Below are 13,981 nucleotides of genomic sequence, written 5' to 3' on the forward strand. Positions count from 1 at the left end.
TCCAGCCTGGCAGGGTGCCAGTGGCTCATGCCTATATTCCCAGCTACTCAGGAGGCTGAGCTCTGAGGATCATAGTTTGGCGCCAGCCTGGGCAGAAAAGTCCCTGTGAGATTCCGATGAACTATCCAAAATCCAGAGGTGGCACTATGGCTGATGTGGTAGAGCACTAGCCTTGAACACAGGAGGCTCAGGGACAGTGCCTGGGACCTGAGTTCAAGCCCTACGATCCCCAAAAAAGAAAAAACAGTTCAGGTTGGAGGCATGGCTCCAGTGGTCGGATACCAGCCAGGAGCAAGAAAGCTTTCTGAGTCTGCTGTTAGCATCTGTTATCAGCCACCTAGGATTGGCTGGTGACACAGAGGAGGGCTGGGTGGGGGAATGTCTTTCACTATCACCCCCTGCCAGGCCCTAGCAACAGTGGTCCCTAGCAACAGTGGGTCCCTAGCAACGGCCAGTCCCTAACAACCATGAGTCTCTCCTGTCTGTAGCTTCGCCTTGGCAGAGCCAGGTGGAGTTGATTCTGCAGGGTGGAGGCATTGTAAGGAAGTAGGATGGTTCTGTTTCTGGGCACCATTCTCCTGGAGACCTTCCTCGGGGCATGGTCAGGGCATGGTCAGGTGTACTGGGGGGACCCAGGGTAGAGGTGGGCTTTAGGGGTTGCTGGACCCGGGCCCCAGGAGCAGACACTCAGAGGGCCGAGGGAGCAGGGGCATCTGCCACCTGGTGCTGGGAACCAACCAGGCTCTGCCTCTGGCTCCTGTTCAGGATGGTTCTTTTTCTTTTTCTTTTTGTTGGTCATGGGGCTTGAACTAAAGGCCTGGGCGCTGTCCCTGAGTTCTTCAGCTCAAGGCTAGCATTCGACCACTTGACGTCACCGCGCCACTTCTGTTTTTCTGGTGGTTAACTGGAGATAAGGGACTCACAGACTTTTCAACAGCGATCCTCAGCTCTCAGCCTCCTGAGTAGCTGGGATTACAGGTGTGAGCCTCGGGAACCCAGCCTCATGATGGTGATTTTCATGAAAAGGGCCTATTCCTGCGTGCTCACGTTCATGACGGGCATGAACACCCAGCTGTTGGTTAGGATGGAGGGTCCCAAACCATGACCTTTTCCATCTCTGCCTTCCAAAGTGGCTGGACTTACAGGCTTGAGCCACTGCCTCCATAATGATTTTTTAAAAAAAGGCCCAGACATCAGAATGAAGTTGATGGTGGTCTCTCTGTGTTGAAGGGGAGCTGTTTCCAGTCCCCCCCCCCACGCCCCAAGATGCCAAGCCCACATGTGCTCAGATGCCTGTTTAAAAGGCGTGGTGCTTACGCACTACTCCTCCCGAAAGCGTCCACGGTGTCACGTGCCCAGTCCCAGGAGACTGTTCCCATAGTTGTGAAGGGTTACCTAGGAAACCAGGGTGAGAAAGAAGAAAGAAAAAACGAAAAAAGAAAACCTCCACATTTCTGCCTTTTTAAAAAAGGTTTTAGGTCTGTGGCTGCTTGCCTCCAGAGGCAACTGTGAGGCAGAAATTAATGTCACCCTCTTAGCGTGGGTAAGCAGAGGACCTGGGGAGGAGTCGGCTGTGCCAGCTCCTGCCTGCTAGGCCGGAAATGGGTGTTGGTGCCCATGTGGTGGGTGTTGGCTCTGGCTCTAGGGTTTGCAAACAGCTGGCAAGGCAGGGCCATTCCTCCCCCCTCCTCCCCCCCACCGTCTGTTCCCTTCAGTGCTCTGGGGCTACCTTGTGCTCCACCCCTGCCACACGCCCAGAGCAAGTTAAACATTGAAAGGCCACCAGCTCTGCTTGTCCCTGCTCCCTGGAGCTCACACCTCTCCCCTCCTTGAGCTCCCAAGGACTCTGTAGGAACAGCTGGGGGTGGGGAGCCTTGACTTCCCTTTTATGGAGTTGGGGGAAATGGAGGCAAGAAAATCCAGCTTGAACTGACCCCTCCTCCAGCACACCCTCCCCCACCCCCCCATCCTCCCCCAAGCACTCGGGTTATTTGCTCCTGGCTGTTGAGAGCACCTCCTGTTTACCCACCTGCGAGTTCCGTCTGGCTGGATATGTGAGAGACGTGTGAGAGACGCTGGGGACAGGCTGGGTGATTGGCTGATGGTTTTGTTCCCGTGTGTGGTGAGCCCACCTCTGTGAGCCCATGTGGACCCCCTGGGTGTCAGGCTGCAAAGGGCTCCACAGGGCCAGAGGACTGTACCCCACTGTCCCCACCTCACACTCCAGTGGCTGTGGGTTGGGGGATGGGGAGGAGCTTCCGGTCCTCCTCCCCACAAAGGCCTCTGGCATCCACCAGGCTCCTGGCTTCTCTGCCAATCTCCTAGAAAAGGGGACAGGGCGCCCCAGGGCTCCACTGCCAGCTGAGTGCTGGCTCATCATTAGTCACCCCCTTGTTGTCCTGCTCTCCGCCCATCAAGTGCCAACCACACAGGAGGGACGTGGAAGGGTGACTCAGGATTCGGCAGCCACCGTGGGCCCCTGCATGGGGTGGGGGGTCTTCAAGGGCCCCTGTGGCCTAGTCTATTACGTTGACCCTTAAAAAATTATATTTCTGGGGCCGGGAGTTTGGCCTAGTGGTTAAAGTGCTTGCCTAGCATGCATGAAGACCCGGGTTCGATTCCTCGGTACCACATACATAGATAAAAGCCGGAAGTGGTGCTGAGGCTCAAGCGGTAGAGCTCTAACCTTGAGAAAGTCCAAGGACAGTGCTCAGGCCCTGAGCTCAAGCCCAGGACTGGCAAAAAAAAAAAAATTATATTTCTCTTTTTTTTTGTCGTGGGGCTTGAACTCTGGGCCTGGGTGCTGTCCCTGAGCTCTTCAGCTCAAGGCTACTGCCCTACCCCTTGAGCCACAGCGCCACTTCTGGTTTTCTAGTGATTAATTGGAGATAAGAGTCTCACCTGCTTTAGTGCCTAGGCTGGCTTTGAACCTTGATCATCAGATCTCAGCCTCCTGAGTAGCTAGGATTACAGGTGCGAGCCACTGCGCCTGGGTCCCTTTTCTTTTACATTCTTCAGACTTAAACATGAGAACTTAGGGTGGGGTGGTTCACACCTGAAATCACAGCTACTCAGGATACTGACGTCTGAGGACCAAGGTTTGAAGCCTGCCTAGGCAAGAAAACCCCATGGGACTCTTTATCTCCAAATAACTAACAAAAAAGCTGGAAGTAGAGCTGTAGCTCAAGTCCTAGAGCACCAGCTTTGATCTTAAGAGAAAAAAAAAAGCCAAGCAAGAGTTAAAATCCCCGAGTTCAAGCCCCAGTACTGGTACATAAAAACAAAAGCAAAGGAGACTGTGAGCTGAGGCTTGGCAATTCAGTCTATAGCACCGATTTTGCCAGTTTCGGCAGATAAAAACTACAAAGGCATCTTCTGCATGTGAGGCAGTCAGCTGATGGTTCCCTCCCGTTCTGGAAATGTACTTTAAAAAACCATTTCCTTCACTCTATGCATTGGATGTGCCCAGCCACCTTCTGGCAGACCCTGTGGGCCTGCCCCAAACTCTGAAACCCGTCATGCCACCTTCCTGGGCCTGGCCTTGGGCAAGCTAGAGCCAGGGAGAAGCTAGGGACAACCACGGTGGGCTAATTGGGGGTAAAAAAAATCTCTGAGACATTCCTGCCTGGTTTTGAACTGTGATCTTCAGATCTCAGCCTCCTAAGTAGATGACAGGAATGACTATGTTTTAGGTACTAGCACTGTCACCTTAGAGAAGTAAAGCCCTGCCTCTTGTCAGCAGTCGCCCCGTTGGGTTTGGACTCTGCCTTGTCCTGGTGGCCCTGCCTCCCAGCATGCAGTTAGGCTGGTACTGGCCGACTCTGTGTTCCCTCCGGGTGGGGAGGGCAAGGAGGCGGAGATGTGGCCCCAGGATGCACATTCTGAGAAGGGGTGCCTACAGAAGGTACCAGCGCAGAGGGTAGGATCCTCCCGTGGGTGGGGGGCTGCCTGGCCACTGTGGTCTGGAAGATGCTAGATAGCCCCAGAAGAAAGACCCAGAGAAACAAGGAAACCTGCCAGCAGCCCGTGACTCCATGCACCCGGGGTCCCCTGGGGTCACACCCCGTCACACCTGTGCCCACAGGTGAAGCAGATCATGGAGGAGGCGGTCACCCGCAAGTTCGTGCATCAGGACAGCAGCCACATCTCCTCCTTCTGCGGTGAGTCCTGCCCCAGCAGGGCCCCCTCCCTGCGCACCCCTGCCCGGCCCATGGTGCCAGGGGCCAGGTGGGGCAGCACACCTGGGTGGTGGGGACCTGGAAGCCACAAGAGCCCGCAAGGCCCTGGCGGACGTAACTCCCCAGCCAGGAGTGACCAGCTGCCGCCTGTGCCTGCCGGGGGCCAGCCAGGCCCGACTCACGCTGTCCATGGTGGAGCACTGTCTTGTTTAGCCATGGGGGTGGCTGGTGAGGATAACCACACACACACACACACACACACACACTCCCCAGTGCCCTGGGCTTCCAGCAGAGGCTGAGCAAGGCCAGAGCTGGGCTACCTGTGGCCTCCTCCCTTAGGAGAGCAGGGAGTCACGTGTGGGGCCCACACAGGCTGAGTGTACTCCATGACACGGGATCTAGCACCTCAGCTCACCCCTTTGCATCTAGGAAGGCCTGGTTAAATCCCACCTCTGCCACTTCCTCGTTGGGTGACATAGACAAGATCTTTTATTTGTTTTTCTTCCTGGTGCTGGAGCTTAAGCTCAGACCCCACCCTCTTCCGTGACTTTCATTCCCTGCTGGTGCTCCACCTCCAAAGCCACGCCTCCCAGCCAGCTCTTTTGCTACCTAATTGGAGATGGAAGTTGAGGGACTTACCTGTCCAGGCTGGCTTTGGACCTCCATCCTCCAGATCTCAGCCACTTTGCATAGCAAGGATTCCAGGCATGAGCACTAAGGCCCAGCTGGCCCCAGCATTTGCTTGCTGGGTGGCCTGAGATGAATCCCTTCTCCCTGAGCAGCAGAGACAGTCGCAGTGGCCCTGTAACCCCAGCAGCGGTGGGTGGCACCGGTGACGAGGGTGTGGCTTTTACCCAGCGACCAGCAGCACCCTCCCCCCATCCTCCTCCTCTCTTCCTAGCAATCATAAAGCACCCACTAAGTGCCAGCTCCACTAAAGACTCGCCAGGTACATTTCCATTATCTCAGCAGCTGAGGTCCAGATGTGGAAACTGAGGCCCAGAAGCTGTGGCCCGAGTATAGGGGAGGTGGTGATCCACACAGAGGCACTGGAGCGTGGACGGGCAGGGCCTGCTGACCGCCATGTCCCCACAGCCGCGGTGGAGGCGTGCGTCCTGCACGGGCTGCGGCGGCGGGCAGCTGGCTTTCTGCGCAGCAACAAGATCGCAGCCCTCTTCATGAAGGTGGGGAAGAGCTTCCCCCCGGCCGAGGAGCTGAGCCGCAAGGTCCAGGACCTGGAGCAGCTGATCGAGAGCACGTGAGTGCAGAGCTTGAGGGGGGGGGGAGAGCCCAGGACGGATCACACCCCCTCAGGCCCTGCCTGAGTCCACCTCTCTACCCTCAGAAGCGTTAGCTGCTCATCTACCTCAGGACCTTTGCATGTGCTGAACACCGTGTGGTACTCACTGCCCTGACCATTCTATTCAGATCTTCCCTAGCTCTGTAAATCCCAGCCCTCCGTCCACCTCCTCTCCCATGGCTGGCTTATTTCCTCCTTGCTCTTGCCATTTGTAAGTATCTGCTCGATGGGCTCCCCATAAGCGCACGAGAACAGGCAGCCACATCTGGTCTTCCTCTCCGTGGCCCCAGCATCTGGGTGGGCGTCTCCTACCTGGTTCATGCCAGGAAACAATGGGCTAGCAATGAGAGCCAGCTGGGAGCCACAATACCACGTTCCATGTGCCAGATGGCCACAGCCTCTGTCCACAGTAAAGCCACGGGGAAGAGTGTGTGGACTGAATCTCAATGGTAAACCAAAGCGTCTGTTTCACTGTGTTTCTCCATTTTCACATTCACCAGACATCATTTTCCAGTCCTTTCTCTCTCTCTCTCCTCTCCCCCGCCACCTCTTATTTTCAAGATTGGCTCTCATTTTGTAGCCCGGGCTCACACTTAGACTCTTCCTGCCTCTACCTCCCGAGGGTTGGGTTGGCAGACATGTACTACCACACCCGGCTAATTGATCTTTGACTCTTGGCTGACTTATAGGAGCTGTGAGGGGTCTTGGTGATGAGCTGCGGTCCCTTTCCTTCTCAGAGGGCGTGTCTGTCCGTCTGCCTGCTGGCCCTGTGAGAGGCCTGCTCCTGAGTCTCTGTCTCTCCCCCATCTTGAAGGCGCACCCAGATGCAGGGCCTGCAGGAGAACGCGCGGAAGCTGCCAAAGCTGCCCAGCCTGTCCCCACTGGCCGTCAAGCACCTGTGGATCCGCACTGCCTTGTTCGAGAAGGTTCTGGACAAAATTGTTCATTACCTTGTGGAAAACAGCAGGTGAGGGACAGACAGACACCTGGACGTATTCCGCCACCACCCACTGGGCGTGCTGGGAATTGCAGCCTTGTGAGCAAAACTACTGGCGTTTAAAAAGCCATTGAACAAAAGCCACTTGGATGTTTGACGCTAAACTGGGCTGGACCAGAACCTGGGAACATGACCGTGTCTAGTGGCAATCCAGGCGCTTCCTGTCAGGGCTGGGAGTGGGTGTCCTGCGAGCCCCATGGCTTAACGTCTCAGCCCCCTCGGTTTTCTCTCTTGGTAGATGGCAGCAAGGGGAGAGGGAGGCGCTAGGATTTGAACTCAGAGCCTCACGCTTACTACACACCTGCTTTACATCTTGAGCCACGCCCACTGCTCTTTCTGCAGTGGGCAGAAACCCTATGAGTCTTTGGACTTCATTGAGTTTTCTAGGAATTGGAAACCATCACACCATAATTTAGACAAACAACCCCAAAAACATGTGGCGTGCACATTCCATAGGTAGTGTCACGTGATCTTTTGCAGTGTTAGACTTCCTCTCAGGCAGGCATTATCACTGGCAGCTCATTGAAGCAGCATCTCTTTGCCTCGGTGATGGAAGCCCCCTCCTCGCCCCCCACTCCCCACCTCACCAGCACCCGAGAAGTTGAGATGGAGTTAGCCTGCCTCCCCACGCAGCCACCTGCTCCTTGTCCCTGCCACTCTCGTGATGACCATTAGCGAATGCAGACTGAGTGCCATACTCTGCCTGGTCCTGGCACCGCCTCCCGCCCCCCTCCACCCTCCACTCCCTGCCCAGGCTCCAAGCAGCAGCCAGGAGACTAGTAGGGAAGTGTGCCCCCTGCTGGCCGCCATGCACACCTGCTCCTCTTTCCTTCCCTGCTGCTAGCAAGTACTATGAGAAGGAGGCCCTTCTGACGGACCCCGTGGACGGCCCCATCCTGGCGTCCCTGCTGGGTAAGTGACTGGGGCCCGGCCTGGGACCTCGGCAGCGTCTCCTAGGGACCCCCTCTTGTTCCCACCCAGCCCACTGGAGCCTGCCCACCAGCCTGGGGGTGTCTTTCTTATGTCTTCTCTGTGTGACTCTGGGGAGGAGAGTGAGCTGGGGGGACATCCAGTGCCTGCAAGTCCCCTGCCGGTCTGCTCCGCAGTGGGGCCCTGTGCCCTGGAGTACACCAGGATGAAGACCGCTGACCACTTCTGGACGGACCCTTCAGCCGACGAGCTGGTCCAGAGGCATCGCATCCACAGCTCGCACCTGCGCCAGGACTCACCCACCAAGCGGCCGGCTCTCTGTGTGAGCGCCGGGCAGCAGGGGCCTGGGCGGGCAGCAGAGCCAGTCACCCCAGCTCCCACCCAAGGTCACTCGAGAGCTGTCCTTCCATGTCTCTCCATGTACCAGATACAGAAGAGGCACTCAAGTGGCAGTATGGACGACCGGCCATCCCTCTCTGCCCGGGACTACGTGGAGTCCTTGCACCAGAACTCTCGCGCCACCCTGCTCTATGGCAAGAACAACGTCCTGGTCCAGCCGGTGAGCCCCCAAAGGCCTCGCTTTGAGGGTCTGGATCTGGGCTGGAGATAGGGATTTTCCTCTGGCTACAGGTTGTTCCTCTACTCACCCATCCATTCATACATCTGTTCATCCTGTCACTCACCCGCCCATCCATCCATCTATCCATCTAACTGTCTACCCACTCATCCATTTATCCATTCATCTATCTATCCACTAACACATGCAGCTATCCTCATCTGTCTATCCACTCATACACCCATCTATCCATCCACACATCCATCCATCCACCCCATCCATCCATCTATCCATCCATCCATCTATCCATCCATTCATCCATCCATCCATCCATCCACCTATTCATTCATCCATCCACACATCCACACACCTACCCATCCATCACCCATCCATTCATCTTGCCCATCCATCTGTTCATCTATCCACCCGTGCATTCATCTATCTATCCATCCATGTATCCATCTGCCAACACATCCATTCATCTACTCACCCACTCTTCTAGCCATCCATCTGCCAATAAATTCAGACATCCGCCTGTCTAGCCACTTGCCAGTGTGCTCATCCGTTCATCCATTGACCACCTGCCCATTCATCTCTCCATTCGCCCACTCCCCAATAACTCCACCCATCACCTACCATCAGTGTATTCATCCATTCATCTAACCACCCACCTACCCATCCATCCATCTGCCAGTCTGTTATTCATCCATCCATCCATCCACTCGTCATCTTCATTCATCCATCTTTCAGTAACTCCGTCCATCTAGCCATCCACCTTTCAGACATCCGTCTGCCAAAATGTCCACTCATTATTCATCTACCCACCCATCTAGCCATTCACTCACCTGTCCACCTGCTGATAACTTCTCCAGTTGGCTAAGCAGCCAGTCCACTCTCTTCTGCTTTCTAGCCCACTCATTTTTTCACCTGTGTACCCACTCCCCCTTGTCCAGGCATCTGCCTGGCGTTGCATCTGCCCTCTGCCCATCATCTCCACGTTCTGCTCCAGTCTATTGTCCATTGATTTCCTATCCCTCCACTTCCTGTCTACCCCCCCAGGGGATGACACCCCCAAACCTTTACTCAGGCCTGCTGTGTGATAGATGTAAGTGGCACGTATGTGGCAGGCTGGTGTCTGCCGGGAGTTGCACTGTGTGAATGCTCTGGGCTGTGTTAAGTCACATAAGCCCCACAGCCCTCACAGGCAGGACCTGTTCTACCTGGCCACGTTGAAGCCTGTGGAGGTGAGCAGGGTTAATGATTTCATTCACCACCTGCTGTGGCCGTGGCGTAGTCACCGTCTTTACTCTGGCACCTGGCCAGGCTCCCGGGCCTGGTGGGGCGCAGTGCACTCAGCTCCTGCTCTCAGGAAGTGTCTGTCTCCATGGCCCGCATGATGATTGGATTCTGGTAGGAGGGAGCATGAGAGCGCTCAGCTCAGCGGTCATAGTTTCAGTCACTGATGACCCCAGGCATTGACAAACCGTGTTGGGGGTCCTCCACTTGGTTTTGTAAATAAAGTTTTATTGAAACACAGGCACGATCATTAGATCCTGCATTGCCCATGACTGCTTCCAGGCTGTGGTGGCAGAGTTGACCGCGTGGCCCCCACAAGCAAAGACAGGTCCCTGGCAGTCCCTTGGCATGGGAAGTTTGGTGATCTCTGAACCCGAGAGCGGAGGGAGCTGAGCCACTCTGGCCAGGCCTCAGGCTCAGGTTTGCGCTCTGTGCAGCTCCGGGCTGCTGCTCTGTGGTCATCCACAGAGCGGGGATGTGTTCCTTCTTCACTCCAGAGGCTGCTCTGCGCCCAGTCTCTCAGTGGGTGCGGCTGTCACCTGTCGCTTTGAAGTGGAATCACATGGCTTTAAAGACATGAAACATCACAGCCTCACGCAGAAGCGTGAGGGAGTGACCTGGGGCAGAGCTCTGGCTGAGCGGTGGGTGCCAGGGCCTACCACCACGTTAGTGACAGGGCAAGGGTGGCACCCGGCCCCAGCTTCCCAGGATGGATGGGGCTCCCTTCTTGGGAGCACACGGGCTCCTCTGAGAGCGTGACGTGGCCAGGATGCACTGGCATCCCCTTGGTTCACATTCAGTGGATGGTTGGTGGCTGCCTGAGGTGGAGGATTTGGCATCGGGCTGCCATCTTTCTGTATGGGTGATAGTGGCAGTTCCCCCACCACACACACAGCTGAGAAAGCAGAGCAGCCTGAGGGCAGGGGCTCCTGAAGGCCAGTGCTGGGGCTGCACCTGCCTTCGATGCCACCTCTCTCCCTGGGGACTGGCCGAGAGCCATGCCTCATTCTGTGGCTTGGAGACTGAGCCCCTGGCTGGTGCAGAGTGCCTGCACCCCAGGTGATTCAGACAAGGGGTGTGGGTGCCATGGGGCTGGGCCATCGTGCAGACCCACCACAGGTGGCTGTGCTCATCATGGAGAAGGCCCAGCAAGCCAGCCACGAGGCTTCGATGCCTCGTGGTTGAGCCAGTGGGACCAGTGCCTCTGCTACCACCGGCAGGTAGCCAAGCCTGAGTGGCTCCTGTCTCTGCAGAGAGATGACATGGAGGCTGTGCCGGGCTACCTGTCCCTGCACCAGACGGCGGACATCATGACCCTGAAGTGGACGCCTAACCAACTGATGAACGGGTCCATGGGGGACCTAGACTATGAGAGAAGGTAGGAGTGGGGCTCTTACAGGTGTGTGCTCTGCTTTGGGTAGGCAGTGCTGACAGCACTGGTGGGTAGAAGCTGGGATAGCTCAGCTCTGTGGTTCCTCACAAAGACCCTGCCATGGGGGAGGTGCCCTGGCCCGGGATTTCTTCATCTCCAGTTTCAGCTTCGGCTCTTTCCCCACTACCCAGCTACCTTTGGATCCCACGAACCCTGAATCTCTTTGGTGGCCATTGTGTGTCCGTAGTCATGTGACCAGCCTGGCAACTCAACCATCTCCTCCTCACCCCCAGACTTCAGAGTCCTGGGATGCCAGACCCTCATCCCCTCCTCCTTGTCTACTTGGTCCCCGCCCACCAGGCTGCAGCTCCCAAGGGCCAGGGCAGCAATGTCCGGGACGATCTGGACTCTCATCAGATGCCCACAGCCCCTCCTCCCCAAGGAGTTGGGTGTGTGTGTGTGTGTTCGCGTGCGCGCGCGTGGGTGTGTGTGCCCGCGCACGTTGCATGCCAGTCTTGGGGCTTGAACTCGGGGCCTGGCCTCTGCCCCTTAACTATTTCACCCAAGACTGGAGCTCTGTCACTTCAGACACAGCTCTACTCCTCGCTTTTTTGGTGATTAATTGGAGATAAAAGTCTTACAAAGTTTCCTGCCCGGGCTGCCTTCAAACTGTGATCCTCAGTTCTCAGGCTCCTGAATAGCTGGGATTACAGGCGTGAGCCACTAGCACCTGGCTGAACTATCTCCCCTCGCACCATACTGGGACAAGGACCAATGAGGACACAGGAAGATGGGGGCTGTGGGTTCAGGTCCTTGCTCCACACTGTCCCCGGTGTGTCCTTTTGCTGTGTGTCCAGCCACATACAGGCTCACAGAAGCTGTGTCCCAAGGACCTTTTTCTGACTTGGGCCTTCCAAAGTGCTAGTGCTAGCTCCCCACAGCCACACTGTGAGATCCCATTTGGCGGAAGAGGAAACTGAGGCTCAAAGGAACCTTCAAGTCAAGCCACCGGGACCTGGGAGGTCCAAGCCTCTGAGTGGCTATGGTGACACGAGACAGCGTGGAGGAAAAGGAGATGCCGGTGACAGAAAACGAGGCTCAAGCTGCTGTAAACATCAGTTCACACGACCTGAAGGAACCTGGGGGGATGGGGGTGTGGGTAGGCTTCAGGCATGGATGGATCCAGGCACTGGAGGTCTTTTAGTCTCAAGGAATTCCGTCCTTGTCACCATCCTGGATGTCTCCAGGCCTCTAGGAGCTGCTTCTCCCGTCAGTCACTGGTGCATCAGCCTCATGAGCCTCCATGGCTCTGCTTGGTCCCAGGATCTTCCCTGCAGGCATTGCTGTGCTCAGGACCAGACAGTGTCTGCTGATGGGCCATTCTGGGTGTTAGGGCGTCCACATGGTCTGAGGTGGAGGTGCTGGGAGAGCAAAGGGAGACAGACATCAGGAGTGCTGGGGGGTGGGGAGGGGCGGGTCATCCACAGAGGTCAGCAGGCCGCCCTCAAGCCTCCCCCACCCCTTCTCTTCCAGTGTCTACTGGGACTACGCCATGACTATTCGCCTGGAGGAGATTGTCTATCTGCACTGTCACCAGCAAGGTGGGTACCGCGGTGGGGGTGGGGAGTGAGGGCACAGCTGGACACGCATCTCGGGCCCCTGCCTGCCCCACCCGTCCACTCGTTAGTGTCAGGAGATGACCAGACCTAGCAGATGTCCCAGGGCGCCTGTACAGCCTCAAGCCGGCAGCTTTCCCTCCCCGAGCCTGGGTCTCCCCCGTGGAGAATGACTGCGGTTCAGGGTTCATCACAGCCCAGCGATGGGGAGACTCTGCTCCTGGGTCAGAGGCCAAACGCCTGTCAGCTCCAGAGCTCAGACTTGAACCCAGGTCTCTGCAAGGCCAAGCTCTGCAGACTAAGGAGCCACTCATCCTTCCAAGCCAGAAGCACAGAGGCCCAGCCAGCTCTAGAAAGCCAGAGGCCTGGGCCAGCCCACCCATTCACACTCAGTTGCTTATGCCATTTTAAGGAGACAGACTTGGGTTCGAATCTAGGCTCTGCTACTTAGGAGCTGTGTGATTATGGGCAAGATGACCTCTCCGAGGTTTGGTTTCATCATGTAGGCATTTCCATGACAAACAGCTTTACAAAAAAACAATATTTTCAACCACCATGCCAATATACAATAAGCACTCGCTCATGCCAGCCTGAGCCAACCAGGGCCAAGAGGATCAAGTCTGTGGGCTGCCTTGGGAACCTGATTCAGGCAGGGCTGTGGAGGACCGGGAAGAGGCCCTAGGAAGCCATTTCTGGGTCTCATCCTGTCGCTCCCCCAGATGGATGTGCAGGGGCTCAGGAGAGGGGCCTGGCCTTGCCCAGAAAGGAGGGGGGGGGTCCCTGGGCCCTGGGCTGGCCGGAGGGGAGCGGCCATCACCCTTCCCTGCCGTGACTTCCCGCTGGTCTTCCCCGCTGGTCGTTGGCCGTGGCAGTGGACAGCGGTGGCACGGTGGTGCTGGTCAGCCAGGACGGCATCCAGAGGTCGCCCTTCCGCTTCCCCAAGGGCGGGCACCTGCTGCAGTTCCTCTCCTGCCTGGAGAATGGGCTGCTCCCCCACGGCCAGCTGGACCCACCGCTCTGGTCCCAGCGTGGGAAAGTGAGTGGGCCCTGGGACTCGGGGAGGCCAGGGTGGGTATGGCAGAGGGATGACCATCACTGTGGACTCTGGGCCCCCCCCACGACCTCGTGGGTGCACGCACACCCCACGGAGGCCCTCAGAGGCACGAGCCCAGGACCTGGGGACAGGCAGGGCCCCAGGGACGGTCGCTGGAACTTGTTCTTTTAGGGCAAAGTGCTTCCCAAGCTCCGTAAGCGGAGCCCCCCAGGTTCCTCAGAGTCCACGTCTTCAGACAAGGAGGAGGACGAGGCCACGGACTATGTGTTCCGCATCCTCTACCCCGGCATGCAGTGCGAATTTGGTAAGTTGCCCCATGAGCGGATCACTACGCCCTACTTGGTTGATGAGTTAGCTACTATGGAGGCAGGCAGGGCAGCATGCGCCTATCGTCCCAACCGCGAAGGAAGGCGAAATTCAGATTCACAGTTGAAGGTCAGAGAGTCGATGGGGATCCCATTTCAACATGCAAGCCTGGCCGAGCATGGAGGCTGGCTGCTGTAAACCCAGGCATATGGGAAATATGCCTAGAAGGATGACAGTCCAAGGCCAGCCCAGGCCAAACAAGGCAAGACCTGGAAAATAACAGAATCAACAATGGGCTGGGAGCATGGCTCCTTGCAGACACGAGGTCTTGAGGCTAATCCCCCCCAAATTGTTTGTTTAAAAAAAAAAATAGGGA

At 56.8% G+C, this 13,981-nt stretch overlaps 1 protein-coding gene across 1 annotated transcript in view; it reads left to right on the forward strand.

Moving 5' to 3' along the window:
• The window catches only part of Sgsm1 (small G protein signaling modulator 1), a 39,198-nt gene that overhangs the window by 6,811 nt on the left and 18,406 nt on the right, over window positions 1-13,981 (forward strand). The window contains exons 3-12 of the mRNA XM_090320351.1: window positions 4,085-4,160; window positions 5,274-5,436; window positions 6,293-6,445; window positions 7,320-7,387; window positions 7,582-7,727; window positions 7,833-7,964; window positions 10,511-10,635; window positions 12,163-12,230; window positions 13,118-13,281; window positions 13,471-13,603. Coding sequence (XP_090176477.1) covers window positions 4,085-4,160; window positions 5,274-5,436; window positions 6,293-6,445; window positions 7,320-7,387; window positions 7,582-7,727; window positions 7,833-7,964; window positions 10,511-10,635; window positions 12,163-12,230; window positions 13,118-13,281; window positions 13,471-13,603 — 1,228 coding nt within the window. The remainder of the gene's footprint in view (window positions 1-4,084; window positions 4,161-5,273; window positions 5,437-6,292; window positions 6,446-7,319; window positions 7,388-7,581; window positions 7,728-7,832; window positions 7,965-10,510; window positions 10,636-12,162; window positions 12,231-13,117; window positions 13,282-13,470; window positions 13,604-13,981) is intronic.

This window comes from Megascapheus bottae, chromosome 28 (genome assembly GCF_031878675.1).
Source record: "Megascapheus bottae isolate mThoBot1 chromosome 28, mThoBot2.hap1, whole genome shotgun sequence".
Taxonomy (NCBI): domain Eukaryota; kingdom Metazoa; phylum Chordata; class Mammalia; order Rodentia; family Geomyidae; genus Megascapheus; species Megascapheus bottae.